Consider the following 22,005-nt stretch of genomic DNA (forward strand, 5'->3'; position numbering starts at 1 on the left):
CAGGTGTTCTAAATGAAAATCAGCTTGAAGCTGAAACATTGTATCAGTTATTTGTTAAACTGGGAGAAAATTTGCTACCACATTTCTGACAAATTAAATTCATGGACAAGGGCAGCAGATGGCTTGGTAGGATAAGACACTTTTACTGCCCACAGTGTCTGGCCCAAGGAACATGTGACTAAACCACTTAACCACGAGTCCCAATTCTCAACTGTCATCTACATCATTTTGGTAAAACAGAGTAACGGGTGTCATGGAACTAAATTTACCTTGCAGATTTAATTCCGTGTTTATAGTCTTGTTTTTATTTCTTTGTGGCTTACCCACATCTCTTTCTACAATGATAAGCAGTGACACTACCACAGTGTACTTTTGCACAAAGTTTAGAAATTTCTTGGTAAAATAATTTCCCTAGAATCATGACACTTTGGGTACAATAGGTTCTACACACTTGTACAATCCTTCTTGCAACAATTCTCAGCTCATTTAAAAATGCACACAAAATCTAATACAATTGTAAAAAAAATTCATAAATCAGAGTTTCTAAATATTGACATTGAAGCATGGCAAAAAAATTTTCTTCATAGTCAGTTATTAGTCAGTGGAAACCAATTACGAAACTAAGAGCTTCCAAATTAAAATCCTGAGAAATCCACAACTGGTTTTTCTTTGGATGTTATAGAATACACATTTACCCCCTCCCACTCCCTGTGGACACATTTCACTCATCTAAACCCAGAAAGCTTAGCCACAAGCTACGATAAGGTGCTGCCAGAGGTATCCTGATAAAACAATGCAGCTTCCCATCCCATAGCAAACATTTCAATGCTTCTCCAAGTCGGTTGCTTATTTTTGACAGGATCTCTCTCAACTCCTCCACTGTTGCTAAATTATCAGACTGCTTATCTGACATCCAGTACTGGATGAGCAGAAATTTCCTCCAATTAAATATTGGGAAGACTGAAGCAATTGTTTTCAATTGCTGTTCCAAACTCCATTCCCCAGCTAAATGGATTGCATTTTATGGAGGTGGGGGTGGACTGCTTGATGCTCTCTCCACCGAAGGAAAGTCATCCAGAAGCTAACATGACCAGAACAAGCCCACCTCGCTGCCATAACATACTGGGGGCAGGCTAAATTGGTTGAACGTGGGACTTCTGCCCCTCAATGAGGGGAAGTCTTGCCCTCAGGAGCAGCCAGCCAATCAGATTGTAGGGCACCCACAAATGAGGTGCCCCCCCAACACCCACCCCTTCCCACCCTTTTTCATCTAGGCATTAAAAACAACCTGCCCACTCCAGCTGTATTTTGGAATGGGCGGCGTATTATTCAGGTCAATAGGCTTGCGAGCATGCCTAAGTGACCTTTAATTATTTATTTACATATGGCGTGCTGCTGATTTTGGCACTTGCCGACCTAGCATATTATGGTGGTCAGTTTGATGGTGGGTTAGTCACCCAACCTATCTTACCTGCACCACCGCCCCCACCCCACTGAAAACACACCCGGCATGGACACTTAATATCCAGCCCCAGTGTGAGTTTAAACAACTCAGTCCACAATGTTGGTGTCACATTTGATCCCAAGATGAGCTTTCAACCTCATATTCATTGCATCACTAAGGCTGCCTATTTCCACCTCCAAAACATTGCCTGACTTCACCCATCTTAGCTTATCTGCTGCTGAAACCCCCCTTCATGCCTTTGTTGCCTCCCCTGGCTGGTCTTCCACATTCTATGCTCTGTAAACTTGAGGTCTTCAAAAAATCTGCTGCCCATGTCTTAACTCACAGCAAGTCCATTCTCCTATTAGCCGTCTGCCTGATGACCTACATTGGCCCCTAGTCAAGCAATGTCTTGATTTTAAAGTTCTCATCCTTGCTTTCAAGACCATCCATGGCCTCATCCTGACTCATTTCTGTAATATTCTCCAGCTCATTAACACTCCAAGATATCTGCACTCCTCTAATTCTGGCCTCCTGTGCATCCCCAATTTTAATTTCTCAACCACCGTTGGCTGTGCCTTCAGTTGCCTATACCCAAGTTCTGAAATATCCTCCTACACCTCCCTGCCTCTCTTTCTTTCTTTAAGACACTCCTTAAAACTTAACCCTTTGACCAAGCTTTAGGTCATCTGACTTAATATTGCTTTACATGGCTTGGTGTCATACTTTGTCATAATGCTCCTGTGAGGCACCTTGGGACATTTCATTATGTTAAAGGCACAATATAAGTTGTTGTTGTAAGTATTAATATAGTAATCACTTAAATGTATTTCTGCTTACCCCATTTTCTTTTCGTGAAATAAGCATCAGCACTGGGATCATTGAAGTGCCTGTTCATCATTGTCTCTGCACCAGCATGAAAGTCATAAGCAAATACAAGTGCTGTAGACAAAGCAACCAATAAAATCTATGTCAAAATTGAACCTGTAGTTCCCTGACATCTCTCATGAAAAAAATCTCCTAAGCTTTAAATGTTTGCTTTTCTTTAGCTCATAGAAACCATATTTGATGGGAAACACCACACAGAAATGAGGTAAAAGAAACCTCAGAAACAAAATCGATCCTACATGACTCATTGGTTCGTTACACAAACATTTTTTCAAGCTAGTTTGCACACTATGGTAAATGTAAAGACGTAGAAGGAATTTTTTTTTCTCTTACTGACGGAGAATAGACCCAGTATGCCAGCTCACAAAAAAATAAACTTAGTATTTAGGCCACCATCTTTCAAGATTAAAAGTCAGTACTTCACTGCCCATAACAATCAATTCAACCATCACAAATGCTCTTCCAATCTTTCTTGTACCTCCCTGTACAGGTGAGCCATCCACGGTGCTATGGGCTTGGCTCTGGTTGCACTCCCCAGGTGCACCGTCACACTCACCAGTGTTCAGAACTGAATACTGGTTGCAAAATGGGTTGCACTCAAGGGACTCCTGCACTACCTGCCTGTTTCTACTTGACTGTCTGGTGGTCATCCATTCCTTCTCTCCCTCATACTCTTAAGCTGTGGGGTGACCACATCTATAAACATGCTATCCACGAAGCTCTCAACCTTATGGGTGTATCGCAGTGAAACCAACTGCTGCTTAAGTTCTGAAACCTGGAACTCAAGCTGCTGCAACTGACAACACTTTCTGCACAAATGGTTATCCAGGATACAGGAAGTGTCCTGGAGTTCTCACATATCACAGGATGTGCACTCTAGAGGTTGGAGCAGCCCTACCATTTCTCTGTTAATTAATAAACTTGCTACTATTAATAAATCTTACTACTGCTAATAAACCTTTATCAACACTAATAAACCTTACTACTATTAATAAACCTTAAGAATACTAATAAGCTTTACTAATACTGATAAACCCTACTAATACTTAATATATCTTAGTAGTCTTACTTTAAAAAAGATAGAAAAGATGCACCAGTTTATTCCCTAGTTTAGCTAAAATAAATAGGAAATACTCACCAGCCAATCACCTACCTGCTTCCCTGTGATGTCACACCTTGATTTTTCCTTCTGAATGTGGGCTCTGACTGGTTCCTGGTTACAGGCAGCGGCAGATAGCTGTTTGTATCCCCGCTCCTGATTTTGCTCTGTTTCGCTGTTTGCTGACTGAACTCTCACCTTCTCTGCGCTGTTTATATCCCCACTCCAATCTTGTTCTCTCCTGCTGCTTGCTGATCCTGGTCCTCAAATACTCTTTTCCTCAATCAGCCAAAGGCTGAGCTAGCACAATAAAAGAGATGACAAATTTTGTCATCTGTGTCCGCCTTCGTCAAGGAGGCTTCCAAGATACGGAAAATTATCTTAATCGGCATGTGGGGGTGTTTTGCTGTGGAAGCTGGTTCTAAGAGGACCTTAGTTCTCTGAGTGTTTAGTGAAAGGCCCATTTTTTCATATGCTTTGGAGAAGGAGTCACAATGAACTGAAACTCAGTTTCTGAGTGAGTGCACACACAAGCATCATTGGCATACTGAAGCTCTATGACTGAGGTTGGAGTGGTTTTGGTTTTGGATTGAAGGCGACATAGGTTGAACAGTTTCCCATCTATTCTGTAGATTAACCCCACGGCTGTGGGTAATTTGCTGGAAGTGAGGTGCAGTATTGCAGCGAGGAAAACAGAGAAGAGATTTGTTGCAATAACCTCATTGTTTTTCCCCAGTTTTCACTGAGACAAGGTTTGTGGTAGTTCCGTTGAAGATCACGGCTTGCATGTCATTGTACAACAGACTGAAGATGGTGACAAATTTCTGAGGGCAGCCAAATTTAAGGAGGATACTCCATAAGCCTTTGTGGTTGACAGAGTAAAAAGCTTTCGCGAGGTCAAAATAGACCATGTACAGCATATGGTACTGTTCCCTGCGCTTTGCTTTAATTTGCCACACAGTGAATATCATGTCTGTGGTGCCTCTCAATAAGCGAAAACAGTACTGACTCTGGAAGGAGTTCCTCAGCCACTGGAAGGAGGCAGTTGAGGAGGGCGCAATGATCTTCTCTCTGGTAGACAGCCGGGAGACTCCTCTGTAGTTACAGCAATCAGTCTTATCTCTCTTCTCAAATATTGCCACAGAGTGTCCCTGAGATCCCCCGGCATGCGCTCTTCTTCTCAGATGAGGGATAAGAGGTTGTGCAGCTATGCCAGGAGTATATTTCTGCCGTGTTTCAGAATTTCAGCAGGGATTCCAGGGGCTTTTTCGTACTTCAGCTGTCGAATTACTTTTTCAACTTTGCTCCAGACCAAGGTAGCGCCGAGACTGAGTCGGACAGGGTATTGAAGAATGGCACTGAGGATATTCGATCGAAAGCAGAAGTTCTTCAAAATTTTCTCTCCTGCAAGCACTGACAGTCTCCCTGTCCTTGATGAGCTCCTCTCCATGCTTGACTGTCAGTGGGACGGGCCCTTGAGTTCTTGGTCCATATATTGTCTTGTCAACACCGAAGAAACCGTGCATGTTGTTGGTGTCTGAGAGTTGTTGGATCTCCCGTGCTCTTTCTACCCACCATTTGTTCTTTGTCACGGGTTATATGCTGTACCACTGCCTCCAACTGCCTGTCAGGCTGTTGCTTTTCTTTTGAGCTTAGGTAAAGTTTTCAGTCAAGGATAGTTTTGCGTTTACACTTGATTAGGTCCTATACCTCTTGGTCATTTTCATTAAACCAGTCACAATGTTTCCTATTACAGAGACCAAGGGCCTTCTCCACCTTCCTGAATATTGAAGGGTGGCCGTTTATTTGTCTTAAATCACTAAAACATTTACTCCAGCTTTGAACTTAAGTAGCAGTTCAGCGTGGAGGCTAAGTATTCTTGGAATTACAATTGTATTAAGACATCAGTGGCCCAATTAATAAGTTCCATTAACAGCAATAAACTATTTTCTGAAGAAATACAAATGCAAAATACTGCAGATGCTGGGAATCTGAAATAAAAACAGAAAATGCTGGAAATACCAGCAAGTCAGGCAGCATTTGTGGAGTTAAAAACAGTGTTAACATTTTGGGTGTGTGACCTTCCATCTGCTCTGGTGAAAGTTCACAGATCTGAAACCTGAACTCTGTTTCTCTCTCCACAGATGCTGCCTTACGTGCTGAGTATTTCTAGCATTTTCTATTTTCTGACACAAAGCTGATAACATGCATCTTGGAAAAATTGGAACATGATGCTTGCTTGTTTGCAGAATTAGAGTTTTCCTTGTTCAGGGTTTTCTCCTTCTGAATCAAACACTCTAAATGAGCCCTGTTGTAGCCTTTCAAACAGTGTTCAACATTGAAATTATCCAATGTCAGTAAGCAATGCAATGATCATGGGGTCTGGTTACTGGAAACAGTCAGAACTATTTTAGTAGATGCAGAGGCTGGATGTTGTCACTTATGACTTGACTTGAAGGCGGAACAGAGTTGATATTTCATTTTTGAGCTGTAAAATGTAAAAAAAACCTCACTGGCATTATGACAATGACCTCCAAATTTCATCTTCAAAATGAAAAAAGCTTCCTGCAAACCCCTTCGCACTATTTTTAAAAGCCCTTTGACAAGTAACCGAATAGATACATGTGAAACTGCTGCTCACAATGAGGAAAAAATGAAAGAGCAAGATCACCAAGCCAAGTTGGCTTCCATAGTAGTTAACCTTTAAACTACACTACAAGCGCAGGTTCTCATTTAGCTGAGTGTTCATTAGTATGCTGAGATCCCTCAATGAAAGAGTAATATACTTTGGAGTTAATATTCATTATGTTAATGAGAGAATACTAATATAGGATGATTATTGTAAATACACATGGTAATTGTAGAGAAAAGTTTATCAAGTTTGTTACCCAAGATATTATGTGGTTGTGCTTTTACCTTTTATGCAAGAGGAAAGGAACATGAAGGCCACACATTGTAAGCTTCATAAACCCTTGGCTTTGGAAAATATGAAAGTAAGAATAAAGGGTCCAGTATGAACAGTTGGTTAGAGGGTGTGCTTAATAACACCAATGGCATGGGTTCAAACCCTGTACTGGCTAAGGTAGTTCTTGAAGCCTGCTTCTTCCCCATGCCTATTGTGATATCATTGCTTTAGCTCCTTCAGAATGTGAAGTTCAGTAACTTTTCCCAGCTCATTTCTCTATCATTCGTATCCTCCAATAACTCTTTCCTCCCCACCACACAAGAATTCAAATTGTTCTTTAATCCTCCGTCCTTTGAGTTGCTAAATCATATAACTCCTTCAACTGAGCAGGTGGTGGCCTTCTTTCAGATGAAGGATTTCAATCAAGAAATATATGCAATGCATTTGCCTTGTCCTTTTGACTTATTGAGGATACATTTATGTAAACAGTTCAATAAGGATAAAAATGGAAAATCATTCTAAAAATAATCTGTCTAAAGGTTAGGTTACACATGTACACCACAAAAACTACAGATGCTACCCAGAGCTCAAAACCAGTGATTATCAACTTGGCTAGCTGGAAAAAATGTCCTAAAATAGATTTGTTTCATCAAGTAATAACTGCTAAGACTTTCAATAACCTTCTGCTAGAAAATGTGCACTATACTGGTTGTTACAGAGGGAAAAAAAATCACTACTCACAGTGTTCTCCAAATGCTTTGGTGGTGAATACTTCTCTAAGTGTTACTGTATTTGAATGTTGTATCTTCTTCCACATGTCCACTAAGACCATACACTTAGTATTGACAAGCCGAAAGCCTGGAAATGTACCCAAAGTACAGTTAAAACTGTGATCTTTTATCCCTGGGATCTGATCCAGTATTTCAGTTGATTGTAAGGGTTCATATGAAATTTGAACAGTTTGAACTTACACAGAATGGCTGTGTTGTTCAGGCAATAGGAATAGTTACAGTCAATGAAAAAAATGCACTATTGTAGTAAAGAATGGGCTTCTGATACCATCATAGAGTATTAAAGTTTGTAATTTGTATTTACCTAACTAGACAGTACAATATGATAACACTGGGTTCCCAAAGTTAGAAATGATCCACTTCAGATTACCTGGCCTCAAGCATAAAAAATGATTTGGAAAAAACATTTCTACAATACATAATTACTTAAAGCAACTTAACAGAACAGTGGCAAGCTGCTAACATAGGATGACTGCAAGTCTAAAATTCCTTACCATGTATCCTGCGAAGGCAGTATGGGAGGTCGTCTTTGCTATTGATAGCTTTATAACAGGATGTAATGAAACCAAAATTACTTGTTTTTTGTAGCCGACTAGCTGGTGGAGGCTCCAAAGGAAAAAGACTGTGGTAGTTGTCTACCTCTGTTGGAAACCCTATAGCAGACAATTCATGCATTATTATAAGCAGCAGAAAACAAGTCACTAGCCCATACAAAACATACTAAAATGGAATGAAGGCTTTCTCCCCTTTTCCATTAAGTAGATTAACATACAAGGTTCTTAGCAAATCTCAGAACACTTTATATTATTATAATCCAGATTGACTAACACCTACTCCTTAAATAGATAAAAATAAACTCCTCCAAAGGCTCAAATTAGTTCACTCAATAAGTAGCTGAGCCTTATAAAGCAGAAAGTTCCCTGATTAGATTCCTGAACTGTACTGAATTAGCTAATCCCAGCCAGATAGCAGTTGTATGCAAATGGATTGAGATCCCTGGGTGTAGGAGGAACAAAACCCTGGGTCAGAAAGGGGGCAAAAAGCAGTCATTGTTCCCACTCCCAAACGCTATCTAGTGATCCCTGCTGGAACAATGTGTACATCAATATTAATAAAGAAAGATTCAGACTTATGCTTTAGACTCTCGCATGAAGAATGATTGCTTAGACGAGGTGCTAAGGATTCCCCAGTATGCATGAAGCAGCACCTCAGCAAAGAATCGACACTTTCAGAAGCAGGGGAGGTTGAAAATGGTCAGAAAAAAAAGGTGTAAATCAAGTAAAAAGGATTACATAGTTCAATGAATGAAAGTAACACCATGCATCTCAGTAGAAAATAAATGTGATAGTCTAATTTAACAAAACTCTGAAAAATTAACCAACTTTAGAGTAAGTAACCCCAGAAGAAATAGGAAAACATATTTTACATAAAGCAAATCAGGTGACTGCTTATTGTACTCATAGTTTCACAACTTACTTTAGTTTCAGCATGTGATGTGAGGTAATTCCAAGTCTTTTCAAAGCTGATTTATATGGTAAGTCATCAGAAATTACTATGCCAAAAAATATACTCAAATATACCACTTTAGTACAATATTGAGCAACTTGTGTGTGTAAACAAGCAAATTAACAATCAGTATTGTATTGGCTCTGCAGTCCGGAAAAAAAACTGCCGTTACCTTCAGACTGTGCTAGACAGCAAAGAAAATCACTAGCCCAATGACTCTGTGGTCTGTGGCAAGGTATCTAGCAACAAAGTGGTGCAAATCCACTTTACAGACAGTACTGCTCAATGCACCTTCAATATAGATATATGGAGTTCCAGTAATATAGTGATCATGTCACTGGTCTAGAAATCCAGAGAGCTGGACCAACGATCCGGACATAAGCTCAAATCCAATCATAGCGGCTGGGGAGTTTAAATTCAGTTAATTAAATAAATGTGGAATAAAAAGCTCATAATAGTAATGGTGACCATGAACCTACCAAACTGTTGTCAAGTTTTTTCTGGTTCACTAACGTTCTTTTCAGAAAGGAAATCGTCCATCCTCATCCAATTTGGCCTATATTTGAGTCCAGGCCCATAGCAATGCGGCTGACTTAACTGCCCTCTGAAATGGTCTAGCAAACCACTCAGTTACACCAAACCAGCACTGAAAACTGGAATGTCAGATCGATCTAGGCGCTGGATTCGGACAAATCGTAGGTACAACCAGCCTTTCAACCTGTATAATCCTCCTCTCTAACATATGAACTTGCCAAAATTGCGAGAGCTGTGTCACAGTCAACTAATAGACTGACAGTCATACTCACAGAACCAACATCAATGTCCTCGAATCCTTCACCACATTCCTTGGTCACTTCCTGTCCCACTGCAGAACAGGCCCACTAGAGGTTGGCAGTACAGTGGTATACATTCGGGAGTGAATAGCCCTGGGAGACTTCAATACTGACTCTGGACCTCATGAAGTCTCATGGCATCAGGTCAAACATGGGCAAAAAGGGCATCTATGAGGTGCTGAAGCTGGTCAGAAGCAGCAGAATTGTATTTCATCACAATCTGCAATCTAATGGACTGGTATATCCCTTACTCTACCATTACCATGAAGCCAGGGGGCCAACCTTGGTTCAATGAGGAGTGCAGAAGAGCATCCCAGGAGCAGCAACAGGCACACCTAGGAACTTGAAGCTACAACACAAGACTACAATGCATACTTAACAGCAGAAGTAGCATGTTAGAGATAGGGATAAGTGATCCCACAACTATCCAACTCTGCAGTTGTCACATCCTGTCATGAATGGCAGTGGACCATTAAACAACTAATGGGAGAAGGAAGCTCCATGAACGTCCCCATCCTCATTGATGGCAGAGTCCAGTATGTGACTGCAAGAAACAAGGCATAAGCATTTGCAACTTTCTTCAGGCAGACATCCCAACTGGATGATCTCTCTTGGCCTCCTCACAGCAGCCAGTCTTTAGTCAATTTGAGAAACAGTTGAGTGCACTGATACAGAAATGGCTAGGGGCCTCGACAACATCCCAGCTATGTTACTAAAGACTTGTGTTCCAGAATTAGCTGAAGCTCTAGCCAATTCTTCCAGTACATCTGTAACAATGGCATCTACCCAACAAAGCGGAAAATGGCCCAGGTGCGTTTCTTTCCACAAAGAGCAGGACAAATCCAATCTGGCCAATTACCACCCAATCAGTCTACTCTCAATCAGCAGCAAAATGACGGAAGGTGTCATCAACACTTGATAAATGGCACAAGAGACACTTACCAACCAATGACCACTGATGCACATCTTGTGTTTTCTGCCAGGAACACTTAGCTCCAGACTTCATTACAACCTTGATCCAAATATGGACAGGAGAGGTGAATTCCAGAGGTGGGAGAGAATGACTGTCCTTGACATAAAGACAGCATTTGATAATGTGGCATCAAGCAGTCACAGCAAAACTGAAGTCAATGGGAATTGGGGGAAAACTCTCCGCTGGTTGGAGTCATACTTAGCACAAAGGAAGATGGCTGTGGTTGTTGGAGACCTATCATCTCAGCTCCAGGACATCACTGCAGGAGTTCCTCAGGGCAGTGTTCCAGGCCCATCTTCAGCTACTTCATCAATGACCTTTATGACAGCATAAGTAGGATGTTTGCTGAACATTGCAGCATTCAGTTCCTTTTGCAAGCCCTCAGTTAATGAAGCTGTCCATGCCCACATGCAGCAAAGCCTGAGCAGCACTCAGGTTTGGGGTGATAAGTGGAAACTAACATCTGCATCACACAGGTGCCAGCGCAGCAAGTGCACAGGAACACCACCTCCTCAAACTTCCCTCCAAGCCATTCACTATCTTGGTTTGGAAATATATTGCTATTCCTCCATTGTCGCTCAGTCAAATCCTGGAACTTCCTCTGTAACAGCACTGAGGGAGTACCTTCATCACATAGACTGTAGCAGTTCAAGAATGCAGCTCACCACCACCTTCTCAAGGGTAATTAGGGTGGGCAATAAATGTTGAGCTTGTCAGCAACACCCACATTCCACGAAAGAAAAAAAACTTTTTTCTCCACTATGAGCAGTTAGACTTCACCTCATTAACATATTTGTGTAATTAATGAGGTTTAAGTTATCAAATCATACACTACATAAGTTTAATGAAAGAAAATCTTAATTTGTATGTTTTATTGGGATGTTGTAGTAGTTGGCATCTCTTTTTAGTGCCAACATACTATAATGTAGCTTTAATATTGCTGAAAAAGCTAAGCTTTACATCTTGCAGTCACCAAGATAAATCACAACAATTTACTAAACAACAATTTATACTGCATGAGAAGAGAGTGCTCATTGGGTGACAAGTGGACTCTGGTGGAGGCGTTGCCATGGAAAATGTAGCATTGAATAGTTAACTGCCCAGATAAAAGCAAAATACTGCGGATGCTGGAAATCTGAAACGAAAACAGAAAATCCTGGAAAAACTCAGCAGGTCCAACAGCATCTGTGGAGAGAGAAACAGAGACCTTCTTCTCTTCTCTTTCCCTTTAGCTCTGAAGAAGGGTCATACAGATTCGAAACATTAACTCTGTTTCTCTCTCTACAGATTCTGTCAGACCTGCTGAGTTTTTCCAGTATTTTCTGTTTTCATTTCAGTTAACTGCCCAGTTTGTTCAAATTCAAATTGGATAGGTCGACGCTGATTGGTCAACTGGGGATGAACCAGGGAATGACTGCTCCCTAAGCTTTTGTTTATTTGAAAAGGGCACAATGTGTGGACATGCTCCATCTGTCTGCAAAGGACTTATCCTTGTATGTGAATAAATATTGTTTTTAGCATGCATAAGTGAGCCACACTGTGAGCCCAAATGATAATCTTAAATTGTTTAGCCGATGTTGTCCAATCGCGGAATCACATCTAATGTCGGGCACTATGTTTTGAATGTTGCAAACACAGGCTGATTGGAATATGGTCAGTACTTTGCCTGTTGCAAACAGCCAAAGGATGTGCTGCTTGATACAATCCACCAATCTTTGGGATGTACAGCCTATATACCTGGCAACACACCGGTACTGAAATTCATATAGTCATTTGGTAGCGCAGAACTTGAGTATTGTGAAAAAGAGACACATTTTTGTCAAAGCTTTTGGTCTTGCACTCATCAGGGCAATTCGCAAGAAAATACCAATGTCAGGGGAAACCACATATTCATACTGTATGAGAAGAGAGTGCTGATTGGTTGGCAAGTGAACTCTGATTGGTAGAGACATTGCTATTTTCTTGGTCTGCACTGGAGTGCTGTTTTGGTTGCATTAGAGTGCTTAAGTTGGAGTTTGGTGAGTGAGGGAGTCTTAAGGGTTAATTTAATTTAATTTCTATCTAAAGTCTAGTCTTTTCTTTAATTTAGCAATTAATTAAAAGTTGCTCTTTGGGTTGAGAGAAGTTCAAGTTTAGTCCAGCCTTAAATCAGGAGTATACAGGCTCTGCTTGGAGCTACAGCCAGCTAATTAGATAACTGGCTTAAACTGGTTTTCAGGAGCTTGAATCAGGGAGCATAAAAGCATACTACCTTCAGTGCTACTTTTGTCTGCACTGGGGTGCTGCTTTGGGTGCATTAAAGTGCTCAAGTTGGAGTCTGGTGAGTGAGAGGGCTCGGTGAAGAGGGAAGGAGGTGGGCCTTATGTTTTCCACCTTATTTTAGCCTCCAAGGGATGACTCTTATTTTTCTACAGGGAAAGCCCATAAAGCAGTGGTAGTTCAGAGACAGAGCCCATAAAATAGAGGAGAGAGAGCAAGCCAGGGGCTTACAGATTAAGTCTAAAAGTGACATCACAGGAGTCTCGTAAGTATAAGCCTTTCTGGGCTTGGCACAGAGAAGGCACTTTTTAAGTGACAGGTAAGGTATGTTATATTATACCATTCTGTAGTAAACACTATATATTAAGTTTAAGGAATGTCAGTGCAGCTCAGCCAGGTGGAATGTGCATTCTGTGGGATGTGGGAAGTCGTGCAGACACAAAGTTCCCTCAGTGACTACATCTGCAGGAAGTGTCACCAAATACAGAAACTTGAGCTCTGGGTGTGGCACTCAAGCGGTGGCTGGAGTCACTGGTACATCCGCAAGGCTGAGGATTACATGCAAGCATGTTTAGAGAGGTGATTAGACTGCAGCTAAGTAGTACATAGGCAGAGAGGGGATAGCTGACCGCCACAGTACCTAAGAGAAACATGCAGGTAGTGCAGGAATCCTGAGGCTAGCTTGCTCTCTAACCACTTTTCCATTTTGGATACTGGTGAGCAAGATGGTGCCTCAGAGAGCTGTAGCAAGACCCAAGCTCATGACACCATGGATGGCTCATTTGCACAAGAGGGGAGGAGTGGAAGTGCTTTAGTGGTAGGGGATTCCGTAATTAGGGGAGCAGGCAGGCATTTCTGCAGCCATAGACGTGATTCCAGGACAGTTTGTTGCCTCCCTGGTGCTAGAGTCTAGGATGTCACAGAATGGCTGGAGGACATTCTTATGAGGGAATGTGAACAGCCAGAGCTCGTGGTCCACATTGGGACCAATGACATAAATAGGAAAAGAGATGAGGTCTTGAAAGCAGATTTTAGGGAGTTTAAAAAGCTGGACCTCAAGAACAGTAATCTCAGGATTACTCCCAATGCCACATGCTAATGAACATAAGAATAGGAAGACTGAGAAGTTCAACATGTGGCTGGAGGAGGAGGAGGAGGAGGGGGGCTTTAGATTTCTGAGGCATTGGGACCAGCTCTGGGGCATGTGGGACTTGTACAAGAAGAACGTGTTACACCTTAACAGGACTGGGATGAATGTCCTCGCAGGGAGGTTTGCTAGTGCTGTTGGGGAGGGTTTAAACTAGATTGGCAGGGGGATGGGAAACTGAGTGGAAACTCAGAGTGCAGAGGAGAAAAATTGGCAGTGGGAAGTAGAGAAGTATTAACTGATAAGCAGGATATATCAGAGAGCAGCATCAAGGTTAATAGAATACTTGGAGAGTTTGACAGAATTAGAGAAGGCAATAGTAAGCCATTTGATGGGATCAGAGTAAGGGGGAAAAAGTAAAAAAAAACCTAAATCAGGCTTAGTGTGTCTGTATGCAATTGCATGGAGTGTGGTTAACAAGATTGGTGAACTACAGGCACAGGTTGACAACTGGAATTATGATATTATTGCTATAACAGAGATCTGGCTCAAAGGAGGTCAGGGCTGGGCGTTAAATATTCCTGAGTACAATAAGATGTTTAGGAGAAACAGGAAAGGAAGAAAGGGGTGGGGGGGGGGGGAGCGTGATAGTATTGATTAAAGATGGCATTACAGTACTGTAGAGAGAGGATGTTCCAGAGGATTCAAGGACAGAATCTCTCTGGCTAGGGGTAAGGAATGAAAAAGGCTCAAAACATAAATTAGTGTACTATATAGACCATGAACCAGTGGAAGGGATGTAGAGAAACAAATTTGCAAAAAAAATTACAAGGGGTGCAAGGATTATAGAGTAATTACAATGGGGGACTTCAACTATTCAAATATAGACAGGGATAGGAATAGTGCAAAGGGACAAGAGGGGCATGAGTTCCTGGAACGCATTCAAGATCATTTTCTGCAGCAGTATGTTTTCGGTCCAGTGAGAGGGCAGGCACTGTTGGGCCTGGTTCTGGGCAATGAGTTGGCCCAAGTGGATCAAATATCAGTGGGAGAGCATTTAGAGGACAGTGACAATTGTATCATAAGGTTTAGGTTGGCCATGGAAAAGGACAAGGAACATAATTTTGTACACCTCAACCAGAGCAGGGATAATTAATCGGGGGAAAGCCAATTTCAATGGAATGAGAATGCACCTGAGTCGAGTGAGTTGGAATCAAATGTTGGCAGAACAGACGGTGGCTGATCAATGGGCCATCTTCAAAGAAAAAATATTGCTGTCAAAGTATATTCCCTTGAAGGGGAAAGGTAGGAAAAATAAATCCAGTGCGTCCTGGATGACGAGAGAGAGATAGGGGTAAAGATGAAAACAATGGGGTATGCGTATGACAGATGTCAGGTAGAAAATACAGTGGAGGATTAGGCTGAATATAGAAGGAACAGAGGGGAAGTGAAAAACCTGAAAAGAAAATCAGAGAGCATGAAATGGGACTGGCAGCTTACATAAAAGAGAATCCCAAGGTCTTCTATAAACATATAAATAATAGAAGGGTGGTAAAGGGCCGGTTAGGGATAAAAAAAAAGGGGGCCTTGCATATGGGGGCAGGAGAAATAGCAGAGGTATTAAACGAGTATTTTGCATCTGTCTTTACAAAGGAAGGTTGTGAGGTGAGAGAGGAGATAACTGGTACACTTCAAGAATTTACAATTGAGGGCGAGGAGATATTGGAAAGGCTATCTTTACTTAAAATGAAAAGGTACCAGGTCCGGATGAGATGCATCCTGAGGGAAGTGAGTGTGGAAATTGCAGAGGCACTAGCAATAATCTTCCAGTCTTCTTTAGACACAGGGGTGGTGCCAGAGGAGTGGAGAACTGTGAATGTTACATCATTGTTCAAAATGAAGTGCAAAGTTAAAGCTGGCAACTACAGACCAGCTTGACTTCAGTGGATGGGAAATTTGTGGAAATTATAGTTTGGGACAAAATCAATAATTACTTAGACAAGTGCAGGATAATTAATGAAAGCAAGCATAGGTTCTTTAAGGGAAAATCATGTTTAATTAACTTGCTGGACTTTTTGAGGAGGCAACAGAGAAGGCTGATAAGGGCAAATGCTGTTGATGTGGTATATATCGATTTTCAAAAGGCATTTGACACAATGCCACACAACAGACTTGTGAGCAAAATTCTAGCTTATGGAACAAAAGGGAAAGTAGGCACTCGGATAAGAAATTGGAAAAAGCAGTGAAAAATAGTTGTTTTTCATATTGGAGGAAGAACCCCAGGGGTCAGTGTTGAGACCCTTGCTCTTCCTGATATATATTAATGACCTAGACTGTGGCATTCAGGGCATGATTTCAAAATTTGCAGATGAGATGAAGATTGGAAAAGTCAAATGTGATGATAGTCTTGAACTTGAAAAGGACATAGGCATGTTGGTGGAGTGGGCAGACAAGTGGCAGATGAAGTTCAATGCAGAGAAGTGTGAGGTGATTCATTTTGGCAGGAAGTTTATGGAGAGACAGTATAAAATAAAGGATGAAACTCTAAAGGAGGTGCAGGAACAGAGGGACCTCAGTGTATAAGGACATAAGTCAATGAAGATGGCAAGGCATGTTGAGAGAGCAATTAATAAAGCATATAGTATCTTAGGCTTTATTAATAGGGGCATTGAGTACAAGAGTAAAGAGGTCATGTTGAACTTGTATAAGCCACTAGTTAAGCTTCATCTGGAGTGCTACCTCCAGTTTTAGGCACCATACTTGAGGAAGGATGTGAAGGCATTGGAGAGAGTACAGAGGAGATTCAGAAGAATGATTCTAGGGATAAAGGATGTAGCTATGAAGACAGATTGGGCAGGTTGGGACTGTTGTCCCTGGAGGAAAGAAAGGTGAGAAGAGACTTGACAAAGGTATTCAAGATCCCACGGGTATGTTCAGGGTAAATAGTGAGAAACTGTTCCCACTCAAGAGAGCATCAAGAACGAGAGGGCACAGATTCAAAATAATTGGCAAAAGGAGCAAAAGTGATGTGAGGACAAATTTTTTCACCCAAAGGGTGGTTGGAGTCGAGAACAAATTTCCTTGGAGGCAGGTTTGACTGAGGTATTCAAAAGGGAATTGGGTTGCTATCTGAAAAGAGAGAACATGCAGGGTTACGGGGATAAGGCAGGGGAGTGGGACAAGGTAGAATGCTCTTTCAGAGAGCCAGTGCAGACTCAATGGGCCAAATGACCTCCTGCACTGTAAAGATTCTGTGATTCATATATTCAAGTTGGCGACCTGACATCATCACGCCAGAATTTACTTAATGGGGAGAGGGGTGGGGAGCAACATGCCCGATTTCCAAACATAAAATTCATCCCATGGGATCAGAAGCTAGCAAGAGCCTTCTTACATCTCGACCCATCTGCTGCTAACACTGTCATCAATGCATCTATCTCTCTCAAATTAACGATTCCATTGCTCTCCCTAAAGACCTCCCATCTTTCACCCTCCGTAAACTTAATCCAAAACTTCTCCTGCCCATATCCTATCATGCATCTTTCCACTCACCCATTATCCCTGCCCTTTAAATTAAAATTCTCAGCCATGTGTTCGTTTTATGACCCTCTTTGACCACCCCCTATAACCTCCTCAAGCAGTACAATTCCCCCATCTTCAAATGTTATGCTTCTCTGACTCATGCCCATTTTGCATCCCCAGCACAGCCACCCCCCTCCCCCCCACCGCCCCCCAAACTCTTTGCTCTGCGTCTTTGGGCACCTGGAGCCCATACTCTAGAATTCACCTCCCACCCCATTTCTCTCCTTTTAAAACCTCCCTTAAATACTACCTCTTTGACCCTGACCATATTTAATATCACCTTTTTTGTCTTGATGTCCACGCTTTGATTATGTTTCTGAAGCACTTTGGGGTGTTTTTTCTGCATTAAAGACTATATGAATACATACTCAAGTTTTATAGAGGCCAATAAAATCCTGGTGAAGCCAAATGCATGACTACATTTGAACAAAAGGTTTTATGACTGAACAGTGATAATGTTACTAATACTCTATTTGTATCGGTGAGTCGCGGTCTCGACTCTGTTACATCCACCAGCCACAGCAGTCGAAAGCTCACTGAAGTTGCAACCTCAAGGTCGACATATAGCTACACTAAACATGAATACATCTCACTTTTTCTTTAATTAGATCAATGTGTTAGCTAAAATGACTACTATTTTCTTATTTGAGTCCAATTATGCCCTAAAGATAATCAGCACACGAACTGTGGAAAAAATAAAATCAAAAAACTCAAGTAATTTGAAAGTACTGGATTTGTACTGTCAACATCTGGACCTACAGCATTACTAAAAATATATACTATGCGGGCACTTCAAATTTGTACAATAATTTTTTAAAATTCTGCAATTTTTGTTAAGATTTTGAGAACTATTTACTTAATAACAGGCAAGAAGTCCAACTGTGCCTCATAATTACTGTTTTATATTTGCTTGGTAGTACAGTATTTGAGCATTGCTGAAAAAAAGAGACACGCAGTTGACATTTTTTTGGCTTGCACTCATCAGGGCAGACTTTCAAGAATACCAAATCTCAAAGGGAACAACAATTTATACTGCATGAGAAGACTGTGCCGATTGATCGGCAAATGGACTCTAATTGGAATTTGGTATTCTTGCAAATCTGACCTGATGAGTGCAAGACAAAAAGCTTCGGCAGCATGTCTCTTTTTGGAGCAATTACAGTTTTAGTTGCAATACTTCATTTTCTATTCTGATAAAGCTACTTTTTCACATCTAGTGGAGAATGCTTTGGAAATTATAAGTCTGCATTACTTTAATATATATAAAAAGTGGTTTAGATGCAGTAAAAAGGTAGATAGGCATATGTTGAAAATACAAAAACCACATTGTAGTGATAGACCCTTGCTGAATTCTGCAAAGCTAGTGTCAAATGTTTAAGACCCATCTTACCTGGATTTTCGGTTTGGTCAATCTGTGCCATAGTTATTAAATGCTTGTGGATCAACTCCTACAAAGAGACGTTAATAAATTACACAAAGTGGTTTCATCATTTACAACTTTATCCACTCCAGTTAAGAGCAAATGTATAAGTGACCCAATGATAGCATGCTGGTTTTCTACCATCCTGCACTGTGAACTGGCATGTTATATATTATCTCAAGTCCTCTACTCCCTCAGTCAAATCTTTACATTTTAAATGTGAAGAACTTATGGACTTTAGGTAATGCTGGCCAGCCATCTTCTTGTTCATTCCCCCTTCCATCATCACCATCCCTCACAACCCAATTATTATTGCATAGTTCCATTCTGTACTCGCTAATTTCATGAAATACATGATCTGTTCTCAACCTCTGATCACTGAACTTTCCCCTCAATACCCTCCTTGCCAACATCACCATACTTATCATCCAGCACTGTCCAAACACCTTCAAAATGCTCATGCTCCCATGCACAAGAAAAACATTAAACCCTTCCCCATACTCTCCAACTGCTACTCTATCTCAATTTTTCCTTCCTGTCAAAGTAACTAGCTGAGTGCCACAGGCATCAGTGCTAGAGCCTCAATTATTTACAATATATATTAATGACTTAGATGAGGGAAGTGAATGTACTATCGCCAAATTTGCAGGTGATACAAAAATAGGTGGGAAGTCAAGTGGTGAGGATGACACAAGGAGTCTACAGAGGGATAATGACAGGTTAAGTGAGTGGGCAAAAAGTGGCAGATGGAATATAATGTGGGAAAATGAGAGGTTATGCACTTGGCAGGAAGAATAGAGTAGCTGAATATTATTTGAATGGAAAAAGACTGCAGAAGGCTGCAGCACAGAGGGATTTGGGAGTCCTTGTGCATGAATCACAAAAAGGTAACATGAGTTCAGCAGGTAATAGGGAAGGCAGATAGAATGTTGGCCTTTATTTCAAAGGGAATGAAGTATAAAAGTAGGGAAGTCTTGCTAAAACTATACAAGGCACTAGTTAGACCACACCTAGAATACTGTAAACAGTTTTGGTCCCCTTGTCTAAGGAAAGATATACTGGCATTGGAGGCAGTTCAGAGAAGGTTCACTAGGTTGATTTCGGGTATGGAGAGATTTTCTTATGAGGAGAGGTTGAGTAGGTTGGGCCTGTACTCATTGGAGTTTAGAAGAATGGGAGGCAACCTTATTGAAACATATAAGATTCTTAGAGGGCTTGACGGGGTAGATGCTGAGGGGTTGTTTCCCCTTGTGGGAGAGTCTAGGACCAGAGGGCATAATAAGGGGTCACCCATTTAAAACAGAGATGAGGAGAATTTCTTCTCTCAGAGGGTAGTTAATCTGTGGAATTCTTTACCGCAGAGGGCTGTAGAAGCCGGGTCGTTAAGTGTATTCAAAGCGGAGATAGACAGATTTTTAATCAGTAAGGAAATCAAAGGTTATGGGGGAAAGGCAGGAAAGTGGAGTGAGGATTATCAGATCAGCCATGATCTAATTGAATGGCAGAGCAGACTCGATGGGCTGAATGGCCTACTTCTGCTCCTACATATTATGGTCTTAAAGTCCTCAAAGCATTGTTGTATGGCAACTGTGTGCCACATTTCTTATTTTTTATTTTAGAAGCGCTTGTGATCTGTTTCCATTCCACCCTACCACAGTGACTGCCTTCCACTCAATGTCCTAGTTTATACCTTTCATGTCTCAAACACTGGTCTACTGTTCGTTTCCTATCCCTTACACTCCAATATTGGTGATTAATATTTCAGCTACTTACTTTCTGGAGCCTGCATCACTTCTGCTTTCAGAATCTTGCAAAAAACCTCTTTATCCAATCTTTCCACCCTCCACCCAAACTTCATCTCATCTGTTCCTTTCCTCTCCTTTGGTATTCATTGTTTTGTGAAGCACTCTGAGGCATCTTTCTAACATGAATAGAGTTGTTGTATTGTGAGGCATCCTAGAGTATGAAGCGTCGGAAAGCCGGTCATACATTGAAAAGCTGTAGCTGAGCCAAACTTTGTTATAGCCTATTGGTTGAGTGAGGTGGGATCTTAAAGGGAGTTTGTCTTTTTTTAAAAACAGCCAATCCAGACATAGCACAAGTTGTGCTGGGTTTTCTCAAAAGAATCCAAGGATTTCTCATCCAAGCATAGCTGTGATATCCGCTGCCATGGCTCCCACATAGGTGGCGAAGGCAGGTTCAAGATTCAATTTGGGGAGAGTTAGCACATACTGGGTGACTGCTTTGTGGAACACCTTCGCTCAGTTCACAAGCATGACCTAGGTCTTCCTATCACTTGCCATTTCAACACACAATCTTGCTCTCATGCCCACATGTCCATCCTCAGCCTGCTGCAATGTTCCAGTGAAGCCCAACACAAACTGGAGGAACAGCACCTTACCTTCCAATTTGGCACTCTACAGCCTTCCGGACTTAACATTGAGTTCAACAACTTCAGACCATGAGCTCTCTCCTCTATCTTTACCCCTCTGTTAATCCAATTTTTTTTTTCTTATTTTGTTTAATTTTAATTCTTTTTATTTATTTTCATTTATTTATTCAGTTTTTAAAATCCTTTTTCCCCAACCACCAGACCCCACCCCGACAGGACCATCTGTCACTGGTTTCTATGCTGTGCTTTCACAGTGCGCTGACCCTTTGTTCTGCTATTAACACATTCTGTCCTTTATGCCACTATCAGCACCTTCTTTAGTCTTTACCACGACCGTTAACACTCCCTTTGTCTTGTGTCCAAGACATCTTTGTCAATCTGCCCTTAGCTCCGACTTATCCCTGACCTCCTATCTTGCTTCACCCCCTTTTAACCAGTATAAAATCCATCACATTTCTATTTCTCTAGCTCTGAAGAAGAGTCGTATGGACTCAAAGTATTAACTCTGTTTCTCTCTCCACAGATGCTGCCAGACATGCTGAGTTTTTCCAGCATTTTTGTTTTTAGTAAAGATTCAATTGTGGCTTTTGAAAGGGGATTGGATAAGCAGCTGAAGGGAAAACATTTGCAGGGCTATTGGGAAAGGGTGGGGAAGTGGGACTAGCTAAACTGACCTTGCAGACAGCCGGGATAGGCTTGTAGATAACAACAAGCCAGATGACCTCCTTCTGTGCTGTAACCATTCTATGATTGTATGGATCTATGAATGACACTAAATACAGCCATATGGATCTGTGGACCATTCTGACAACCACAAATACAGACA

At 41.4% G+C, this 22,005-nt stretch overlaps 1 protein-coding gene across 3 annotated transcripts in view; it reads right to left on the reverse strand.

The window, feature by feature from the left end:
- The window catches only part of pan3 (poly(A) specific ribonuclease subunit PAN3), a 201,037-nt gene that overhangs the window by 50,259 nt on the left and 128,773 nt on the right, over positions 1 to 22,005 (reverse strand). For 2 of the 3 annotated variants that reach the window (XM_078545378.1, XM_078545379.1), the window contains exons 8-11: positions 18,758 to 18,815; positions 7,622 to 7,780; positions 7,078 to 7,194; positions 2,285 to 2,386 (exon numbers count right to left, since the gene is read on the reverse strand). In XM_078545378.1, coding sequence (XP_078401504.1) covers positions 2,285 to 2,386; positions 7,078 to 7,194; positions 7,622 to 7,780; positions 18,758 to 18,815 — 436 coding nt within the window. The remainder of the gene's footprint in view (positions 1 to 2,284; positions 2,387 to 7,077; positions 7,195 to 7,621; positions 7,781 to 18,757; positions 18,816 to 22,005) is intronic. The other variant, XM_078545380.1, reaches the window with a different exon arrangement.

The sequence above is a fragment of the Cetorhinus maximus genome, chromosome 7, assembly GCF_964194155.1.
Source record: "Cetorhinus maximus chromosome 7, sCetMax3.hap1.1, whole genome shotgun sequence".
NCBI lineage: Eukaryota > Metazoa > Chordata > Chondrichthyes > Lamniformes > Cetorhinidae > Cetorhinus > Cetorhinus maximus.